General features: G+C 37.1%; 1 protein-coding gene and 1 pseudogene across 1 annotated transcript; one reads left to right on the top strand and one right to left on the bottom strand.

The window, feature by feature from the left end:
* Positions 1–1,142: 1,142 nt before the first annotated feature.
* Positions 1,143–2,173, bottom strand: LOC149148537 (putative anthocyanidin reductase pseudogene; annotated as a pseudogene).
* An 11,140-nt stretch (positions 2,174–13,313) lies between these two features.
* LOC149148536 (uncharacterized) lies at positions 13,314–13,826 on the top strand. Its single transcript, XM_089442206.1, has one exon. The coding sequence runs from the start codon at positions 13,314–13,316 to the stop codon at positions 13,824–13,826; it is 513 nt and encodes a 170-aa protein (XP_089298332.1).
* The last annotated feature ends 9,819 nt before the right edge of the window (positions 13,827–23,645 follow it).

The following is a 23,645-nucleotide window of genomic DNA, read 5'->3' as shown; positions in this document are numbered from 1 at the left end:
ATATATTAAATAAAATCACATTAAAAATCCACATTCACATAAATTTTAAATTTTAAAAATCCACATTCACATATAATATAATATTGGGATGTTCCATATTAATAATGTAATTATTAATTAAATTTATTTTAATTAAATTAAGAATAATATAATTAGTTTTAAGTTAGATTAAAATATTCATATTTTTGATACCTTCAAATTTAATAAACCAAAGATATTTAAAAGAAAATAATCCCTTTATAGTCTATAAATTCAAAGTTAAGGTTCATTTAAGAAACATGTTTTTGATACAAACCACAAAATATCCAACCATTTATTTATCTCATCGTCAACCAACCAAACATCCTTGGCACTTACATGTTCAGGGTAGTGGGCCTATCTTCCTTGCAAATTCAATGCTATCATCTAAAATTTCTGCTAATCCATACTGGTAAGTGAACCCGATGTCCAGCAAGTTTCTTGAGGGAAAGGGCACACCATTAAGAACATTGTCTTTGATATGAAATCTGCGATTCAAATTCCCAAATAAGCGAATGACTTTTTGAGAATATCTATTTAGAAATGGAATAAATAAACTAAACAAAATATGAAGTAATTGATTACTTGAGTGGGAGGGAGAATTGTGGATAACGTTTAGCACAGAAATCCTCCATTTCTCGCAGAGTGAGAGGTGGAGAAGAACATATATATCGACCTCTCGCAGAGGGATGCTCCATCAAGAATATGTGAGCATTACAAGCATCCTCAGTGTGGACTAATAAAATGGAACCCATGATATCATGAAGCTCCCTTAACCATTCAAAATGTTCAGCGTTGCCTGAGAGATGTGAACATTAATATAAGAACAAAAAAAATGGGCATTTTTCTGTTAATGGCAGATCTCAAAATTATGCTCTTACCCATTGGATACTGAGAATCAAAATGTTCAACATTGATACAAAGATGCGACTTTAATATAAGATTAGATGAAATGAACATTTTTATATTGATTTCAGATTTCATGTATCTTATTGATATGAAACAAAACTATGCTTATACCCATGAGATACAGAGAATCCATAATCAACCTAAACTCAAAGAAATAAAACAATCCATAAGAGAAACACCAAGCCATGAAAATTTACAAAAATAAGATCAAATATCTAATGAACGCATACCATACCTGTGACGAATGGCAACGCTTGTTCAATGCTGGCCGGAAGTGTGGGTGTAAGAAAAGGTCCTGCAACTATAGCTGGAGCTATCGTCACTACTTCAATACCATGATCCTTTGACCCATATTGAAGAGTTGCTTGCTCTGCTAATGTTTTTGCTACATAATACATCTTAAAATCAAGTGATTCGTTACTCCTTATTGTTTTGACAAGATAAAAATGTAAATTACATTTTTCTAAATATCAAGAGATTTTCATTTCAAAGTAATTTCAAAATAATGGTTGAGAAGCTCATTTTACAGTCTAGTCAAAATAATGATTGTGTTGGGTAAGAGATTGTGTTAAGAAGCTCATTTTACAGTGGAATATGAAAATTATTTTGGATTTCATCAATTTTTAAAACCGGTCTACATTTATCTAATTCTAAATCTATTATGAGCATACAACTTTACAACTCATAAATTTGATCCTCTGCACCCTAACCCTAATAAATCCAGATTGATCAGATTTATCTAATTCTAAATCTATTATGAGCATGCAACTTTACAACTCATAAATTTGATCTTCTGGACCCTAACTCTAATAAATCTAGATTGATTATATTTGAAGTTAAAATAAACTTACGGATCTTTTAATACAAATCTTTGAAGTCAGTAGTAACAATGAACTTACCCAGAAAATAGGCTTTTCGCATCTCATGATATCGATTGGGGTCCAGCAAGATTCATCAAGGCAGTCCCTGAATTCGCCATCATCATTAAGTGGCGAGGCTGTAGTTATGGATGAGGTGTAAATTACACGCCTCACAGACTTTGCCTGACTGCAAGTCCTCAGAATATCAAGAGTACCATTCACCTCAGCTTCGATAACATTCGTCTGTGTCTGAAGAAAAAGTACATTAAAAGGGAAAATTTATATCCAAAAAAGGGGTCAAAATCCAGTAATAAATTCGTTGTTTCCGGAAGTTGTGCATTCGGGTGGTTGTTAAAAAATACTTGTGCTTCAATGGCGAAATCCATTGTAGTTGCCAAATGAAAAACGTACTCACAACCCTCAACGGCAGCATGGAAGCTTCCCTCTTGGCGGAGGTCGGCTTTGAAGAGTCTGAGCCTCTCTTTTGCTCCCGGCAGGCACAGAATATGGCAAGTTTTGCTATCGTTGCCTGCAGCATGTGAAAGCTAGCCTGAGAGTGGTGGTCGAGTACTCAGGCATGGGATATATGCAGATTCTTCAATGTTCTTTAACACCCTGATGGAAGCGACCCCATCATCTAACAACCTAAATGAAGAAGTAGAGTACCCGATGAATTGTTTGGTAATCCCTGCCACTACAATCAAGAAACTGGTAAATTTGATACGTCACATCTGGATGTTAAGACGGTTGACGGTTCGTATGGACGGTCGCGCCTGGCATTGCTCAATTCAAATCAACGGCTAATGATTACCCGATCGTCTAACAACCAAATCGAATGGCACATATTTTGACACGACAGCAGTTTGGAGAGTTCATTTCAGAGGGAAACGCTTTACGACGTAATAATACATTAATTCAGATTTTTATTTGTTACAATTTAATAATTCGAATAATACATTAATTCAGATTTCTGTTAAAATTTAAAGGATAAATTCAAAAAGTAACGATAAATGTATGAATTAACAATTATTATAAAGTTATTTTTTGGTTTATTTATCCATTCCAAATTTGAATATTATTTATGTTTCTTTTATTTTTAAAATGTTTGAAAATTAAATTCAGTATACTTTGATTATTGATATTCAAATTATATTAAAAAAAAAACTTCTAAAATTTATGATTAAAAAAATAATAATCTTATCTGGTCCGTCAATCTTAAAAAGCTTCTAACCTGCGTGTTTTCTTATCTAGAACCCGTCGTTGGCATGGGTTTGAGGTGCGGACCGGGTCTCAAATTCGTATTTTTCATTAGGGTGAGCCTGCCGAACTCTCGACTAAAGGAGTAGGAAAATGGCTAAATAAGTGATTTAAGGTTCTTCCAATATCAATATAAAAATAAATATATAATATTCAAATTAAAAATACATTAAATTTAAATATATAATATTAAAATTTAAAAACTTTAAATATAAATATATACATAAACAGTTGATTATAAATATACTTAACTGGACAATGCACTTGTAACGTTACGAACGTATGCGTATATTGCAAATGTATATTCAATGTAGACATCTCCTCGAAATAGTGTGGTAAGCTTTTCTCTCCAAGAAAAGAAATCCAAGTGAATAAATTTAAACCATCTTAGTTGCTATTGGGTTTCATTAATATCTCTAAAAACATTATTTTGTAATTTAATATTTATCTAAACAAAAGGCTACCTGCACAATGTCAATTTAGATAATTTATTTTAAGGGAAATTAAAGTAGCATAGATGTATTTTAGTTTTATATTATATTTAGATACATAATTAGTTGTAGAAAATAATGATATTGAATCCATGTAGCATGTAAAGATAACATTTTTCTTGTTGATATGTTGGTATTGAGAATTATGTTCAGAGGTGGGAGAATATTAGGAAAAATGTAATTATTACATTTTATCTAATATTTTTTCCTACCTCCATCCACATTTTACTAGGTTATATCGGGTAAAATAGAATATTATAATATTACATGTTACTCAATATTTCCCCACAACTCCTCCAATTCTTATTGCAATTTTTATTTATATTTGGAGTTTGAAAGTAAACAAACTCAACTATAAAATTAGTAACGGTGAGGGGAAATATTGATCAAAATGTAATATGTAGGCTAAGGTGTGATGAGAAATATTAAGTAAAATGTAATAATATTGCATTTTAATCAGTGTTTCCCTCCACCCATGGCCACTTTTTGTTGGGTGGGGGTGGTAATAAATATGGTAATATTGTATTTCATCCAAGATTCCCCTCCCCCAATTTACTTTTTATTAAAACAAATCTTTATATTTGCCTTTCATAAGTAAACTTAACTCATATGTAAACATTTCATCCTACTATGGTAGAGATGTTGTAATCTTTAACATTTTGACATGGTAAAATGAAATAAAAAACAAAAAACTAGTAATTATAATTATCGTTAATAATTAAACTAGTGTCGATCCATTTAACTTCATAAAATTGATAATTATAATTATATTTATATTTATAACTAATTATAATTAATAATTAAACTAGACTCGATCCATGTTAATTCCGGATTTACCAAATGCTGAGAGAGATCAAATATCTTGAGATGCAAATCTTTTTTAGAGTGAAAAAAATTTAATCCCTCTTCATAGATCAATTAAAATACTAAAATATCCTTTTAAACTCGTAAATATTAAAATATTTTTTTTAATAATATTAAAACATTATTTTTTTAAGATAAAAATTAAATAAACCTAAATATTTATGTGATTGTAAATATGAAAAATGGACAATTATAAATATTAAAGTATTTATAGAAGGAGCTTACTAATATTAAAATCATTTTAAAATATAGACTTATGAAATTACTTAATTGTGTAAAAGTTTATAAAATTACGATAATATTCTTTATACATTATAAATTGTATGGAATCTTTGTTATAACCCTAATGAAGTTTAAAGGTCTTATTAGAGTAAGCATGATGTAGTTATGATGATATTTCAATTTTAAGTGGATTATGTTATTATTATTATTATTAAATCATTTTATTGAGTTGAGAGGCTTATGCAATAGAAAATTAATGTTGGCTATAGTAAAAAAAATGAATATGTTATAAAGAAAATATAAGGAAAGAAAAAAAAATGTTGTAATGTAAGTAGAAGTAAAAAAAATGTCACTAAGAGAGACATTACTACCTTGAAAAAATACCTTAAACATAGTAATAATAATAATCTTATAATTAGTGGAAGAGGAGACTAAGCAGCTGTCATGACTCCATTGGTAAGTAAATTATTATTATTATTATTTCTTTTAATTTATTTATTTATTTTTTAATTAATTATTATTATTATTATTTTTTTTTAAATTTAAGATCTTAAAGTAACCGTGGTTTACCTTTTTGGATTATAATCTCGTTCACCTATGATTAAACACCTAATGACATCATATGGATACCACTTAACATGCGGCATTGGTTTTGATTTATGTGCTAATGGACTAGTTTTAGATTTTATTCAAATCACTGTTTGGGTATCACACATGTTTTCCACGCGGCATCCAGTCAGAAGGTAACTTTTCCCTTTTCCCCTCGCCATCACATGGCTTTCCTTATCTACTACCGTGTGCAATTAATCCTTCCCTGCTCCGTTCTGTACGAGGTCAGCGGGGTGTCCAATCTCTCGACTTGCGTGGTATCCCTCGCCTCATCTACGGTGGAGATCGCCCCTTGCCATCCAACGGTGGCAGCCATTCGTGGGTTTCCGACCTAATCTATCGATTGCTTTGGGTGGCGGTGCTCATTTGGTTAGGCAGCTCTCCACGGGCCTGCTCTGGTTCAGCCCATGCATTCAGCTCCAGAGAGCCATTCCTATAGACCCTGCTCAAATGCCGGCAGATTTGACACCAACCCTTCAGGTAATCAAATGATACAGAGTTCTATTTGTTCTGCTTTCTTTTGGCTATGCGCTCCTTCGATTTACTGAAAGAATTCTTGTTTTGCACATGACTCATGCAAACTGTAGGTTGGTTTGATATTGAAGGGCATTCTACAGCACCGATACGAGAGCTGTTCATATGTTGGTTGAAGTTTCCTTTAGTGGGTAAGTTCTTGTTAAAGAGCGAGGATGGTTTCTTTTGTATTCCTACTACAACTCGCATTCCTTCCACGGTTGTCTAACTTTGTTTGGGTGGGTTGCTCTCATGTAGGCTGGGCGCCTGTTCCCCATACGGTGGCCTAGACTCGACTAAGGGAAACCCTCCTTCAGCATGTCTCGGGTTCCAGGTATGGAAAAGCCTTCCGGCCGTGGGCTTGTCTGTTTGTCTCGGAGGTTTTCTTGTGTCCAACGAAGGGTAGCCCTTCTGGTTTCTTTCATATTCTTATAAATAATGGAGTGGAGGGTGTTTGCGTCCCCTCAAGGCTCCAGGTTCCCATTGAAATGACATATATAATGTAATTATTAGAGTTGGGCGTTCGACTTTAGTTTCACTGCTCGAACATTGTGGTTGTATAAACTTAAATGCATAGCTATGCACATTATGCTTGCGGCATGTTTATCCTCTTATCTTCTGGACTATAATTATTGTGAGGAACTATTGATTTTATAGACAGAGTCCTTGTTTTATACATATTTAAAGGATTACCACACCGCGGCTTGTCTGTACAGGAAATCTGGACGTAGCTTCTTTTCTATAATTCATGGTCTCTTCCAACGTTTAATTATGTCAAGAATTTTGTTTAGCATGCAAATAAATGTACTTTTTTAAGGTGTTTTATGTACTCGACTTTGGGTTGGTCTTGTTCCATATGCGTGCATCTTTCCATTTGAGAGGGTCCGAACCCTGCTCGCCACCATCATTCTTAAGTTTCTTTCTCAATAGCTCTTGTATACTACTAGATTCCTATCTTTGTTTTAATGTGGAAGTGTTTAAACACTGAAGGGTAGTAACCCTACCCAACCTATTTACTCAACCATGCTCAATACCCAGTTTTATTGGGTTCTTTCACCGTTTAGATAATGCCCATGGAGCGGACCTCCTGCCGCGCCCATATTGTTTCTGGCCCTACCTTAATACAGGGGGAAACATTCTTGTGGCACCTTATAAACTTGCAATAGACTCTGCATTCGATTGGTGATATTTCATGGTTGTTGCAGCTCGCGGCAAGGCATACGATGGCATTTTCTACTTGTACTTTTAAAAAAAAATAGGCTCAGTCATAACATTGCAAGCCAACTAAAAGAATAATATTGGAATTTAATCAGTTCTGTACACTTTCATATCTTCGGGTCTGTCTATGCATTGCACAGTATTTTCTCATTTTGTTTATTATTATTATTCCTTAGAGCAATTAGCCTAATTCGCAATGTCTTCCTAAGGGTTTCATTTTCTTTCATTCTCTAATGCATGAAACTGGTTATTACATTTGGGATGAAACCTCACGACAAATTCACTCTGGCAACCCTTAACAAATACTGTTAATGCCCGAATTACCATGCATGTCTTAGTTTCCAACCTAAGGAAAAAATGTCTAAACATAGATGATTAACTGTAAAGTTCTCTAACTGCGTTTGACCCTCTTCTTGATAGCTTACTGTTACTACTACCTGGGAAAAAATTTATATACAGAACTACCTGACCTCACCATTTTCCTTTTCTTTTTCTTTTGAGTACTCTTTCATAATTCTAAGAAGAACTGCAACTCACAGAAATTAAACATTTTCTAGTTTCAGGTCAGTGCCTCATACCTGTGTCACTTTTTGTAAGTGTTTTTCTTCAAATATAAGGTCACCTCTACTCTCTGTAGCTAGTCAACCACCCGACCATGAGATTGTCTTTTGAGACCAATCTCCCCCCTAGCTTTCTCAAAGACTAACAGTCTTTTCCAGTTGCACGCACTCTGCGCCCTTACCATCTGATCATCACCAGATGTGGTAAGCCCTCTTCCTTTTTTCCTATTGCTTGTCCTCTATGGCACAGTCCTTTTTCCCCTCTCCCCCTCCTTTTCCTGGAAACCATTCCACAGTTAGGGGGAAGGGCGGTTGGGGTTTTGCAACTGTTTTTTTTAAATATATTAACTTCTCTCCTCATAAGTTACATGATATCCCTATTACTAGGAAATCATTTCTCATTTTCATTCACTGAAAAAAATATTAATTTATGCAACATGTAATAATCATAATCATTTAGTTAGTTTTTTTTTTAACTGTGGTAAATAAAATATTTACAATAGTCTGGGGATATGACAACAGCGCACGATAGGACGGAAAAAATAGGGTTTCAAACTATTACAGAGGCCTTCTCCATGGAAGGATGCAAAGGATGGAGCTCCACTCCCTCCTACAAGCAAGCTGTGGCCAACAGGGGAAAAAAAACCAATGGAAATGATAGAGAGCCTTAAGAAGGAAGGAAAAGAAACAATGAAGAAGAAGAACAGGGAACTAAGTCAAGGAAGCATAATGATGCAAAGGAGAATGAGGAATAAGACAAGGAGAAAAGAACAAAAGACAAAGCACACATGGGACCATGCAACCCAAAGCGGCGGTAACTCCCAGGGCCATTTTAAATGAGCTAGCACTGCAGACACACAGGGATCACATGCAAACTTATGCAATCATTTGTAAATTCATGGGTCTATGGCCCACTGAAAAAGCCTTACAAATGTGGATTAAATACCACTGGAAACCAAAAGGCAACATTGACCTACATCTTGGGTCTAAGGGTTTTTTCCCTGTTATATTTGCAAATATTGAAGATAAGGATAGAGTGTTTGAAGGAGGGCCCTACTTTTATGCTGCAACAGGCATCTATATGCGACCCTAGATTATGAATTTTGTTCCAGAACGCGAAACTTTTACATCAGTTCTGGTTTGGGTAAGACTCTATTCTCTACCTCTTGACTACTGGAAAACATAATCTCTAGCCGCCATAGGAAATAAGTTAGTTCGATTTGTCAAAGTTTCTGAGGCTACTAGAAGGGGGAAGTATACTTCCTTTGCTAGAATATGTGTGGAAATGGATCTCTCTGGAGCTCTGCCAGATGAGGTTATTTTTGAGGTTTTTGATGAAGAATGGATACAAACAGTAGATTATGAACATATCCCATTCAGATGTCACAAATGTCATGAGCATGGACACCTGTTCAGAGACTGCCCTCTCAGTAAAATAGAGAACAAAAACAAAACTGACACAATGAAGGATTTAGAAAGCTTCGTCAAGGTGGAACATAAAGGAAAAGGAGGCAAAAGAGGACCAAAACCACGTAAATCAGCAGGGCAGCAAGCTAACCAGAACATGTTTCATGTCCTTGAAGTAGACGAAGGTTCCATAGAAACAGATCAGGAAAAGGAAGGAAGTCCAGAGGAGGAGGAGAAGTCCGAAGGAAGGTTTCTTGAATCAAGGAGCCAAAGAAGGGTTAGATTCGTTACCCACAGAGGAGTTGAACAGAGTTCAACATCTGTTTTTATGGAAAACCAAGACTAAAGGGGTGGACAGACAAAAACACAAAGATAGGCAGGGCAATGAGGGAGTGAAAACAATGAAAAACACAGTGGGACTAGCACTTAGGAACCCATGGAAGAAACGGGGCAGAAAAAAGCAGAATGAGCTGTTGATGGAATGTGGAAAGCTAATGATATATTTAGGTAAGATGAAAGACCTATCCAGTTACTCCTTTACTAATCTTTAATTATGAAGTTCACTTCTTGGAATATTAGGGGTCTAGGTAGTAAAAGAAAACAAAGATTACTGAATAATAGAATGAAACAAGTAGCTCCAGATATGATTTTCATCGAGGAAACTAAGAGTTCCATCCAGAAGATAAGAGATATCCATAGTAAACAGCTCAATAGATTTGAGTTCCTGGAAATCAAAGCAGAGAATACAACAGGAGGTATTCTCACTCTTTGGAATCCACAAAAAATTGGCTTAATAGATGTGGAGGCATCTAGGGATTATTTATCTGTAGTAATTCAACCTGTGGGAGACAAGGATGCCTACCTGGTAACGAATATTTACGGCCCTCAAAGAATGGATGAAAAAATTAGGCTTCTAAACTCTCTGGAGAATATTAGAGACAGACATGCAGGAATACCCCACATCCTAGGAGGTGATTTCAACATGATAAAATCACTTACAGAAAAAAAAGGGGGAACTAGAGTTCTAGGCAAATATTATTTGGCTTTTCAAACCTTTATTGATAGATGAAGTTGGTGGACATTGTAACGAGTAATGGAATCTTTAATTGGAACAATAAAAGAGGAGGAGAGTCTCAGGTGGCCTCTAAATTAGATAGATTCATAATCTCAGAGGATCTTATGTTCAATGACAAGGAAATGGTAACAAGCATGCTCCCCTTTGGAGGCTCAGATCACTGGCTAGTACAACTGGAGGTTCAGGGCATTGGCACCCCCAGGAACAAACCTTTTCGATTTGATAACATCTGGCTTACCCACCCAGACTTCATCAACAACATAGCCAAATGGTGGTCAAAAGATTTAAACATTCAAGGCACCAGCATGTTCCTTCTTCAGAAAAGACTAAAACACATCAAGCTCCAGCTTAAAGACTGGAACAAGAATTAATTTGGTAACATCTTTGAAGAGAAAAAAAATTATTGAAGGTAAAATGCAGGAACTCAACCAAGCCCTTATTGTGGAGGGACATGACAACGCCATAAGTGATCAAGCCATCAAATATCATCAAAACTGGGAGAACTTATGCAAACAACAGGAAATATTTTGGAGACAAAAATCTAGAGTTCAGTGGCTAAAAGAATTTGAACGTAATACCAGATTTTTCCACAAATCCACCATAGAAAACAGAGCTCATAATAGAATTTCTTTGATCAAGGATGAAAGAGGAAATCTTCTCAATCCTTATGAAGAAATGGACGCAGTTCTAGTCCAGCACTTTTGAAACATAGCAAAGGAAACCTGTTATGATAGAGAACTCCACATCCGGAACTTCAATAAGCATATACCCAGGATGGTTTCCAGAGAGGATAATGCCAATCTTTATAGGCCAGTGATTGAAGAGGAAGTTAGTGGAGTAATCAAAGAGATGTAGAATGGGAAGGCACCAAGCTCGGATGGTTTCAATGTTGAATTCTTCAAATCTTACTGGAATATTGTCAAACAGGACATTTTGTAGGTGGTTGAGGATTCCAGAATGAACAAAACCATTTTGAAGGCACTGAACACCACTTTTATAGCCCTGATCCCTAAACAGGATTTGGCTCAAACCCCTGATAGGTTTAGACCTATAGCTTTGTGCAACGTGGTGTACAAGATAATATCTAAAGTTGTTGCTAACAGACTCAAACCCATCCTTCCTTTACTAGTCTCGGGGGAACAATCTAGATATCTGGAAGCAAGGCAAATTCTTAATAACATTATTCAAGCACATGAAGTGGTGCATTCTCTTACTAGCAAAAGAAAGGCTGGAATGGTCATGCAACTAGGAATATCCAAAGCTTATGATAAGTTGAACTAGATCTATATCAGGAAAGTTCTTATTGCTTTCGGGTTCGACCACAATTAGGTAAGATGGATCATGGCTTTGGTCACTTCTTCCAGTTTCTCAATTCTGGTCAATCGCTCTCCTTCAGAGACTTTTATTCCTTCCAGAGGTGTTAGGCAGGGTGACCCTCTCTCACCCTTCCTCTCCATCCTCATGATGGAAGGACTGGGAAGGTCTATCAAGAATGCAAAATAAGTTGGTAAAATCAAGGGTCCTCAACTCTCGGACAATGGATAGGCCTTGACTCATCAACAATTTTTGGATGACACCATGCTGCAAGGAATCCCTACAGTCAAAGAAGCACTTACTTATAAACAAATCCTTAGTGACTTTGCCATGGCTTCAGGTATGGAAGTAAATCTTTCCAAATCCAAAATCTTTTTCTTCAATACTAACATTACTATTCAGAGGAACATATCTAGAATTCTGGGCTTTCAAAGGGATTCTCTCCCCTCAAATTATCTGGGAGTTCCTCTAATGGCTAAACTGTTACACAAGAGCATATGGGAGCTGAAAATTAATAAATTACAAGACAGAACCAGGAAATGGACTATGAGATCTCTAAACTTGGCTGGTAGGTTGGTCCTCACAAAGGATGTATTACAATAAATCCCAGTCTTTATGCTTTCAGCTATCCCTGATCCTAAAGGAATCCTGCACCAAATGAGAAACATACAAAGAGACTTTCTATGGGGCAAGGGGGAAGATAAGAAGAAATGGGCCTTAGTTGCCTGGAAAAAATCTATAAACCCAGAAACCATGGGGGTCTTGGATTAGATGATCCTGAGATTCTTAGAAATGTTTTAGGGGCAAAATTATCGTGGCGATGGATCAAAGAGCCAAAAGCACATTGGGTTATCCTTTGGAAAGAAAAATATGCAAGCTCTTGGCTAGATAATGACCGCATAAGGATGGATGGTAATATAAGAGGATCATATATTTGGAACAAAGACTGGTAAAATAGAAGCATAATTCAAGATCACAGCTTCTGGGAAATTAGAGAGGGAGACTTAGCCTTATTCTGGGATGATAGATGGCAACAAGAACCCATTTTGTTAAAGGAGGATTTGGAGGACCTCAAAGCAGAGACAGACACCAAGGAGCTCACCAAAGTTAAGGATTTTTTGGATCAAAACAACAGTTCAGGGAAATGGAGAAACAGGAGGAAACTTGATCTCAGAAATGAGAGTCCCCTAAAAGCCAAGGCTGAGAGACTAATGAAGATGTTAGAACAAAAGAAAATTCTAGTTTCAAGGGGGCATGACCAGCTGAGATGGGGCAACAATAATGAGGGGAATTATAATCTCAAGGAAGCTAAACTTGTACTCATTGAACTAGATTCCCAAGCTCCAGAAAGGATTTGGAAAAACCTATGGAAACTTCAAGGGTGGATGAAAATTAAACTTTTTATGTGGTTGGTACTGCACAAGAAAATTCTGACCTGGGATAACATTAGGAAAAGGGGTGCCCTGGGACCTTCCAGATGCCAGCTCTGTGAAGTTCAAGAGGAGACAATGGAGCACCTTCTCAACAATTGCATTTTTACTTCAAGATTATGGGATTCTTTCGCCTCTATCTTCCAACAATCTGATAGAGACATTGGAAGTCTTTTCAGTACCCTCACCAATTGGAGAAAGAAATTTTTCAGATAATGAAGTTTTGAGTTCAGCTTGGGCTCTAACACCAAGCTTCATTATTTGGAATGTACGAAAAGAAAGGAACAATAGAATATTCAAGAATGCTAAAAAATCGCCCCAATATCTCTATGATCTAATCCTAAAACATATTAAGAAAACTGTTGGCACTGTTGTCCGAAATCTCCCTGTGAAACCCCCTTCTGCTACAGAATTGAGGATTCTCTGTAAGCTAGAGCTGCAGGGGCTTGTTCCTCAGGGCTTAGTTAGGAAAGCTTCAATTCTGGATCCTAAGCTAGATTTCTGGCATCCCCCCCAAGGGTTTTCTGAAATTCAACATTGATGGTGCTTCTAAAGGTAATCCAGGTATGACCGGCCATGGAGGTGTGTTAAGGGATGATAATGGAAGGATTCTTTTTATCTTCCATGGTCATTTAGGAAAAGAAACCAACAACATGGCAGAGCTGATGGCCATGGAACAATGTCTAGAGTTCCTGGTTCAGGAAAACCACCAAAATACGATCACTGGAGCTGATTCCGAGTTAATTATTAACTCGGTCAAGAGAATAAGCTGGGGAACAAAACTAGAAAAGGCCTCAAGAAACCAGAGGCTGATCCAAGTCTTTCAACAGATTCACAGTCACCTACAGAGCTTGAGAACAATTAGTTTTGCACATGTGCGTAGAAAGGCCAATAAACTGGCAAATTTGCTGGCCAATCAAGGAGTGATCTGCACAGATAATAGAGTGGCAATGGACTGGCAAGAGCTCCCTCAAAACAGATTAAAAACGGAGTGTCAAAACCAAGCAGATGAAGATAAGACAGTGTTCCGTGAAAGAGCCATGGAGGCGGGCACAACTGACCAGCAACTGTTTGCTTAGAGGCTTGCTCTCAATCGGGTCTTTTGAGAGTGGCTTGCAGTGGTCAACAAGCGAATCCCAGGTTATTATGTTCACTATAGGGTCTAGTTGCAACAACGAGGATGTTTTGGTTTTGTGGTTAACTGGAAGTATGGCGGATGCTTTAATGCACATCGGCTCAAGGAGGGTTGACGCAGTGAATGGTCGAAAGCCGGAGACCATCGGAGGCCGTGAAACCAGAAGTTTTTCTGGTTGGTTCACTTTACCGCGACCTGAGCAGTTTTCCAGGGATCGCGGCCCTCAAAGGCAGGAAGTGGTATTTCCTTTTAGGGAGCGATTCCATTCAGCGTGCTCCACGTGGTGGTGGGGACGGGAGGAATACCGCCCTCATCACACACTAATGAACGTGAAGGTAGGTGGGTGCGATATCAGTCTCAACTGTTGGATCATTCACAACAGATCAATGGTTGGGAGTGTTCGTGCATGTCTGCGGGTCCCAGTGGTAAACAACGAGCTCTCTTTACCGAGAAGTTTTTCTGGTTGGCACACTTTACCACGTAGTTTTTCAGTTAGGCACACTCTACCGCGACCTGAGTGGTTTTCCGGGGATCGTGACCCCCAAAGGCGGGAAGTGGTTTTTCCTTTTCGGGAGTGATTCAATTCAGCGTGCTCCACGTGGTGGTGGGGATAGGAGGAATACTGCCCTCATCGCATGCTAATGTACGCGAAGGTAGGTGGGTGCGATATCAGTCTCAACTGTTGGATCTTTCATAGTAGATCAACAGATGGGATTGATCGTGCATGTCTGTGGATCCTAGAGATAAACAACGGGTTGCTTAATACTGAGAAATAGTCCATAGTCTTTGGATTGAATGGACAGGTTCAACGGTTAAGATTAGAAGGTCAAGTTAGGACTTGGCGGGAAGCAGGTGTCCTTGACATCAAAAGTCTTTTCACTCTGGCCATTGTGCCGTGGGTTAAGGAGTTGGATGGATGCGATACCCTTATTTTATTGACACTTTTTGTTCTTTTTGGGTTCGTTTCCTGATTCTTGTTTCATTCCTTTGTGAAATGTAAGGTATGGATGTAGGGAGGGAGGCATGGGCTTTGATCTTGGTTTCAAGTTTTGATAGGGTCTCTCCATGGTCCACGACCATGCGGGATTATTTGTATTTTATGTACTCTATTTGATGATTAATGGAATTGAAGGTCCGACTCTTGCATTAGCAAAAAAAAATGTCACTAAGATGTTTAAATCTTATAGTTTTCAAAAATATTTCAACAAGAGATTTAAATAAAGTATTTGAAATCTATGCTAACTAATTTATGCTCATGTCAACTTCATATATATCTATATATAGAAAAAAAATTGTTAAAATAATTTTTTAATGTTGTACATATAAAAAAATATTCAATCACAGTTATCAATAAAATATTTTAATACAAATTAATATTGGCATATACTTAAAAATAAATTAATAATAATAAAACCTTTTTAATTTGGGTTATAATATTTTAATACGAATTAATATTGACATATACTTAAAAATATATTAATAATAATAAAACCATTTTAATTTGGGTGATAAAATGTCTGAGATGTACATGTTATGTAAATTATTTTAAAGTCAATTATGTATATATTATATATCATTTGAAAAAAATTATGTATATATTATGAAAAATCAAATTTTTATGGTTAAAACGTTTATTTGGTCTTATAATTTAAACATTGGAAAATAACATTGTATTTTACACTCTAAAAAAGGTGAAGAAATTTGATCCCTCTCCACTCATGTTAGATCCGTAGTTAATATGGATCTATATTGGTTAAATAGTTAACATTAGATAACTTTAATAAGGATTGATGATAGATCTATATTGTTAAATAGTTAACATTAAATAATTTTAATAAAAATTAATAAAATAAATTTAGTATAATAATTATTATTAATTAAGTTTGCTAAATAATTAGCATTGAATAAATTTAATAATATCCTTATGAATGATATATTATTAAGTTTTGTATCACTAAAAAGTTTTCCTATCATAAAGGCACAAAAATAGGGATAGAAGGTTCTTATGAATCATATATGGATTATATTGTATTAAGTTTTGCATCACTCAAAAGTTTTCCTATCATAGAGGCACAAAAATAGGGGTAGATGGTTCTAGAAAAGGATCATTGCATATTGTCATCATACTTTTAAGGCTTTTTGATTTGGCTTTACATCTTTTCCTTCTTCTTTTTTTTTTGGGTATAAAGGGAAGGCTTATTTTTCTAGTTATATTTTTAATAGGAAAAATAGGAAAAATAGAGCTACAACACATATATACATTTTTTAAAAATATAAATAAACAAAGCATAAATATAAAAAAAATGCATAGTTTATAAAAAATGTTCAAATGACACTAGAAAGTAAAAATATTATTAGTTTAAAGTAAACTCAATGCCACAAGTATGTAAAGCATAGATATTTTGATAGAGAACCCAAATTCTAGTCAAACTAATGCAAATAGAAATTTTATTTTAATTTGTGATTCATAACCGTCATGCGAAGCTCTTGTAGCGCACTTTACTAAACACTGGAAATATGACTAGCTTCATTTGAAATAAAAATAGATATTTTCATAATATTAAATGAGTTGTGGTTATTTAGAAATTTTCATCTCAAAACCCTTGCTACATGAAGGAGACACATTGAATGAAATCCTTTACTAACCTATTGAATGAAATTTTTTACTAAATAATAGCTATATATTTATATATATAATTCATAGTTAAAACCATAAAATGAAATATATATAGTTTTAAGTAAATTTTGTAAAAAACATTCCTCTAATTTTCTTGAACTCGCAATAAATTATAAAGAACATGTAGTTATTCATAGTAAACAAATATTTGTTGAGATTTTCGGTTTTAACAAATTGGGAAAAATCTCATGTATGTGACAACAATAGGATTTGTTGCTAAATTAGCTCTATTTTGTTGGGAAAGAGTTAATGCATCCTATATTTGTTGTGAGAGGATTTATGAGTCAGTTGGATTCTCTTAGCTATAAAATATATGCCCGTACAGATATTGGGGTGTGGTAGTAGAGAGTATAAGGAAATAATTATTTGTAATCTCGTGGTTAATAATAAGATTGCCGATGCCTCTGTTTGGTAGATGTAGCCCAGATTGGTTGGGTGAACCACGTTAAATCACTGTGTCATTCGTGCATGGTTTTTTATACTGTATGTTTTTTATTTTCTGCTGTGCACTGTTATGCTCTAACAATTGGTATCAGAGCGTGTTGAGGAGCGAGTGTGTGCGTGTGACAGAGCGGCAGGTGGAGTTTTTTTCCGAGATTTGGCGATTGGCGCGGTTTCGGGCGAAACAGTCGCGCCAATATTAGGCAGTGAACGGATTGGCACGGGTAATTAAGGAATAGGAGCGCCAATTGGTGCGGATCCGAGCTTGATAATCGCGCTAGAGCCCAATATCCCGATTGGCGTAGATCTGACGGGTTTAGTCGCGCCAATTTCCATACTCTAACCGATTTTGCTTCTGGCGCTGATTGTAGGAATTTACAGGGTAAGTTCCTCAGAAAGAACACCAAAAGGACACCGCTCACAACCAGATCTCAAATCAATACACCAGTATTTTTGACGTGGTTAAAACCCTCAAAGTGCAAGGAGGGAAACAGTCCACGGCCTGTCCCAACGTGGGTACTACAGGCAATTTATTAATCAAAGAATGAAAATTTACATAAGCTTCTCTCATGCACGGATTACCCGAACAATGACCCTCCATGCGCTTTAAATAGAACTCATGGACCAATCGGGTGTCAAGCCACGGATCAAGTGTCGGTAATACCGAGGTGAGAGTGAACCGTCGGATCACTACATATCGTGACCGTCGGATTGTAAGTTACAAAATGTACAACGGTAAAGAAACACACTTTACCTAACTCTAACCTAACTCTATACTAGACCAAGTTGAACTTAACTATATCCTATGTGTCGGAATATCCTAACATCCCCCCTTAAGAACAACTTGGGATAGGATTGAAGGATTTACAAATATGACACAATAGGAGAAGGAAGGAGGCACTAGAGCCTATCCCCCCTTAGTGACAACTTCCTGAACTCCAAGCATATATCGAAGTTTAGTGAACTTCGCCTCTGTGAGAGCCTTTGTGAAGATGTCTGCAACCTGATCATCTGTTGGACAATATTGCACTTCAAGAACATGGTCATGAATGAGCTTTCTGATGAAGTGCATGTGTAGTTCAATGTGTTTGCTGCGCTGATGCTGGACTGGATCTTTGCATAGCTGAATGGCACTTTGATTATCACACCAAAGTGTGGTTGGATGCTGCTGCTCAAAGCCAAACTCTGATAGGATCTGACGAAGCCACAAGGCTTCCTTACTAGCTTCCACGGCACCACGATACTCTGCTTCTGCTGACGAAAGAGAAATGGCAGCCTGTTTCTTACAAGCCCATGTAATAGGTCCTGAACCAAGAGTGAAGACATAACCGGCAGTAGACTTCCGATCATCAGGGTCACCAGCCCAATCAGAATCAGTGAAACCAACTAACAGAGGAGCTGCTTTGGCACTGTAATGAATCCCAAACTGTACTGTACCTCGAACATAACGAAGTATTCTTTTAGCTGCTTTCCAATGACTTTCACGGGGGTTTTGCATAAAACGAGCAACAAGGCCAACAACAAAGGAAAGATCAGGACGAGTATGGGTTAAATACAAGAGTTTTCCGACAAGTTGACGGTATAAGGTAGCATCAACTTCAGGAGAAGTACAAGAGACTGAAAGTTTGACTCCAGACTGAAAGGGAGAAGGGGCTGGCTTACAGTCTTCCATGTGAAAATGACGAAGAATATCACAAGCATACTTGGACTGGGAAAGGAAAATACCCTCCTGGGATTGCAAGACTTGAAGACCGAGAAAATAGTGTAAGTGTCCTAAGTCTGTCATTTCAAATTTCTTTTTAAGGCTGGACTTCACATGGTTTATAAGGTTGGGATCACTACCAGTAAGAATAAGATCATCAACATAAAGAACAAGGATGATAAGAGAGTTGCCCACTTTCTTGGTGTAGACAGTATTGTCAGAATGACACCTAGAAAAGCCAGATTCTAAAAGAAAGCTATCCATTTTGGCATACCAAGCCCGAGGAGCTTGCTTGAGGCCATAAAGGGATTTCTTAAGTCGACAAACAAGGCTGGAGTCTGTTTGTATGAAGCCAATGGGTTGTTCCATATAGATTTCTTCCTGCAAGTCCCCATGCAAGAAGGCAGATTTAACATCCATCTGATGGACTTCCCATTTTAAAGAGGCAGCAAGGGAAAGAACAAGGCGGATAGAGTTCATTTTGGCAACAGGGGAGAAGGTTTCAGTGTAGTCAATGCCTTCAACCTGTGAAAAGCCCTTAGCAACAAGACGAGCTTTATGTTTATCAACTTTCCCATCTGGTCCATACTTGGTTCTGTAAACCCATTTACATCTAACAAGTTTGCGTCCCTTTGGTAGAGGAACAAGATCCCATGTATCATTTGTCATCAATGAATGATATTCTTCATTCATAGCTGCTTCCCAATGTGGATGGCCTGAAGCTTCTGCAAAAGTGTCAGGATCATGATTTACTGGAGCTTGAGCCAGTAAAGAAGAGGCTCTTTCAAACTGAGAACGTGTACGTCGCTGATCTGTAGGATCACCGGCAAGATCACCTGCTGCATCCCGAGTAGCACGGACCCATCTTGGAAGTTGAGGATCCTGAGAAGGTGGGGGAGGATTATCATCCTCGCTTTCATCATCTGAAGAAGAAATGTTTTCAAAAGTAGAAGAGATAGGAAGAGGTGGCACATCCGCCGGACTAGGCTCGCAGGCCGATTTATTTTCATCAAATTTTACATCTCTTCTAATGATAACATTTTTGGACTTAAATGGAATAAGTCTATAACCTTTTACATCTTCAGAATATCCAACAAAAGTACATTTCTCACTCTTAGGTTCTAAAGCTTTATGCTTTTCATCTGGAATATGGGCCCATGCTTCACTTCCAAACACACGAAAGTGACTTACATCTGGTTTAATGGAACTCCAAGCTTCTTCTGGAGTGATATTCTCTAGAACCTTAGTAGGAGTGCGATTGATTATATAATTTGCACAATTAATTGCTTCGGCCCAAAAACTAAGACTGAGTCCTTTAGATTGCAGCATACAATTAGCCATTTCCTTTAAGGTGCGATTTTTTCTTTCAGCTACACCATTTTGTTGTGGAGTGTATGGAACAGTATGTTGCATTTGAATTCCATTTTCGGTGCAAAAGTTGATGAATGTGTTTTTAACATATTCTCCACCATTATCAGTTCTTAGCTTAAGAATTTGATGTCCAGATTGTTTTTCAACAAAGGCTTTGAAGGCCAAAAAAGTGTTAAATACTTCGCTCTTGAGTTTTAAGAAGTATACCCAAGTGCGTCTGGAGAAATCATCAATGAAAGTTAAGAAGTACTTGCAGCCAGAGAATGAAGCAACAGGAAGAGGACCACATAAATCACTGTGCACAAGCTGTAAAGGGGCTGAGGCGTGCCAAGAGGCACGTTTGTCAAAACTGTCCCGATGATGTTTTCCGAGTACACATCCGGAACAAACACCATCTCTGCAAGATACCATAGGAAGACCTGTCACCATATTTTCTTTACATAGATGCTGAAGGGAGCGATAGTTTAAGTGACCAAATCGCTCATGCCAAAGTTTGCTCACTTCATCATTATGAGCAACAAATACTGAGGGAAGATTTGATGACCCAAAGTTGTGAAACTTATACAACCTTTTGGAATCATCAGCAAGACCAGTAGCTAGAATCTGTTTAGGATCTTTTAGATCCTTGATTACAACATCATGAGGTGAAAATTCAACAATTTTACCTTCACCTGAATGAGTTATCTGATAGACAGATAGAAGGTTGCAGGATAAGGTTGGAACACATAATACATCATTAAACTGACCATTGTCTAGATGAACAGTTCCAGTCCCTACAACATTAAGAGATCTATCATCACCAACATATATATTTTTGGTGTTACAATCATTTAAAGAAGAAAACATGGCTTGGTTTTTGGCCATGTGACAAGAGGCTCCAGAATCAATGAGCCACTCATGAGAATGAGAAGAAGAAGAAGATACATTTAATGCATAACCAGACTGAGATGATTGACAATGACATGCAGAAAGTGCCATTCCGGAAGTTGAAGTTGAAGTAGGCTCCACATGGATGTTATGTTTCTTCATTGCGGCTTCCAAGGCTTCCATCTTCTTAAAGCATTTAGATTCTAAGTGGCCATCTCGATTACAAAAGTTACAATGTCTATCAGTCTTCTTCCATTTGTTTTTATTGGTCTTATCATTTTGCTGAAATGATCTTTCATTTTGAGGCTGAGATGGTTTAGGACCATTCTTTTGAGGATATGACTTCTTAGGATTCTTTGAATTTGGTTGCTGCTGGGCGGCTAACGCTTTCGTGGAAGAGTTTCCAAGATTAAGAAGACCAAGGTGTAAGAGTTTTTCTTGTTCTCTTATTAAGGAATCACAAAAGGAGTCAAAGGAAGGGGCCTTGTAGTCTTTTCCTTGACAAATGAAAGCTTCCCTTGTAGAATGGAAAGTGGAAACAAATACAGAGTAGGCTGGTCCCAACTTAGTAAGGATGGAATAAATAAGGTTACCATCTTCTTTCTTAACTTTAACACCTTCCAAGAGATATCTAAGGGTCTTGAATTTGGACAAGAAATCTTCAATGCAAGAAAAATTATTAGGATCCAAAGTAAGCAGCTCATTTTCAAGTTGATGGGCTCTAATTTCATTTTTAATCCCAAAAACTTTAGCAAGTTTTTCTAATGCTTCATGAGGAGTCTCAAGTTCTGCAATGTGGAATCTAAGATCAGGAGAAATAGACATCCCTATCAAACCACGTGCTTGATCTTGTCTATTTTCCCATTTTGCAGCCTTGTCTTCATCTTTTGGTTTCTTCTCTTGGTCTGTGGCTATTCTGAAGAGACCTTTACTTCTAAGTAAATCTTCCATGTAGGCTACCCATTGGAAGTAGTTAGTGCTGTCAAGAATGACTTGGCATGGACTTTCCATTTTTTAAAAAAAAAACTGAAGCTGAAGATGCTGAAAGTAAGTGTTCCAATGGATAGATCTCGAAAAAATAGGCGGTTTAAAAAAAAACGGCTCTGAAAAAGGCTTCCGGATGAAGAAGTTATGGCTTTTTGAAAAAAAAATTGTTGACGTTGCCGGCAAAGTGCGCGAATGAAAAAAAAAATCCGCCCCCACAAAATGGAGACTTGAACCCAAGACCTCTACTCTCTTAAAATAGCTTTGAACCAATTGATCTATACAAAAAATTTGAGAGAGAGAGAGAGAGAGAGAGAGAGAGAGAGAGGGGGGGGGGGGCCTTGGTTTGCGTGCTTGCCTTGAGAAAGCTCTTTTTCCCTACAAAACACAAAACACAAAACCCAACACGAATATGCAAAGAAAAACGAACCTTGCGGCTCGAAGTTAGCTTTAGCCAAAAAACTAGAAATTTAAAAAAAAATCTCAAAGTTAGCTTTAGCCGAAAAACTAAATATTTTTCTCAATGTTTCTGATTTTCCGAGATCACACTAAGGTGCAGGGAAAAGAGCATACGCATGAGAAAAATCCTTCCTTTCTGTTTCTGATTTGCCCAGATCGCACAGAGTCGCAGGGCAAAGAGCATACGCAGAAATGAAAGGTATAGATCCGGTTAAAAAAAAAGGCTAAATAAACTGAGACCGAAATAAGCAGAGAGAAAATAACAGTAAACTGCAAAAAAAACACTGTATACCTCCCGATCTGAAAAATGACGCAGCTAGGGCTACCGGAAACCTTTTCGCGTGAAACGAAAGGGGTTCCTCACTGGAACAGATGCTCCGAACGCAACAGAGCAGTCCTCTCGGCCCGAAAGCAGTCAGAAACAGCAGATCTAGGAAACGACAGCCGCATGCAGTTCTACCGGCTTCAGATTTGGATCACCAACGGACGCGGCCCTCAAATAGCTCTGATACCATGTAGGAATTTACAGGGTAAGTTCCTCAGAAAGAACACCAAAAGGACACCGCTCACAACCAGATCTCAAATCAATACACCAGTATTTTTGACGTGGTTAAAACCCTCAAAGTGCAAGGAGGGAAACAGTCCACGGCCTGTCCCAACGTGGGTACTACAGGCAATTTATTAATCAAAGAATGAAAATTTACATAAGCTTCTCTCATGCACGGATTACCCGAACAATGACCCTCCATGCGCTTTAAATAGAACTCATGGACCAATCGGGTGTCAAGCCACGGATCAAGTGTCGGTAATACCGAGGTGAGAGTGAACCGTCGGATCACTACATATCGTGACCGTCGGATTGTAAGTTACAAAATGTACAACGGTAAAGAAACACACTTTACCTAACTCTAACCTAACTCTATACTAGACCAAGTTGAACTTAACTATATCCTATGTGTCAGAATATCCTAACACTGATCGTCTGTTGTTGAGGATGCACCAAAACCCCTTAAGTATGCCAACCGAGGATTGTGTTGGTAAAACTGCAATTTTTTATTTGTTTTTGATTTATAATTTACAGTCTGTACAGGCAGGGCGATTTTTTGATAAAGTAAAGGTAGTACAGTAGAAGGCGAAGGCAATTTTTTGTTAGATATTAATTTGATTGATTAAAAAGTTGGAATTGGAGATTGTTTTTTGGTTGATACAATATGGCAAAAACTCAGAGTGCTTGTTTTGAAATCAAGAAGTTTAATGGCAAA

Source organism: Pinus tabuliformis, chromosome 9 (assembly GCF_031772625.1).
Source record: "Pinus tabuliformis cultivar Carrire ecotype Pingquan chromosome 9, CPIR1, whole genome shotgun sequence".
Classification (NCBI taxonomy): domain Eukaryota; kingdom Viridiplantae; phylum Streptophyta; class Pinopsida; order Pinales; family Pinaceae; genus Pinus; species Pinus tabuliformis.
The sequence above is the reverse complement of the archived record's forward strand: the minus strand, read 5'-3'. Positions and strand labels throughout refer to the sequence as shown.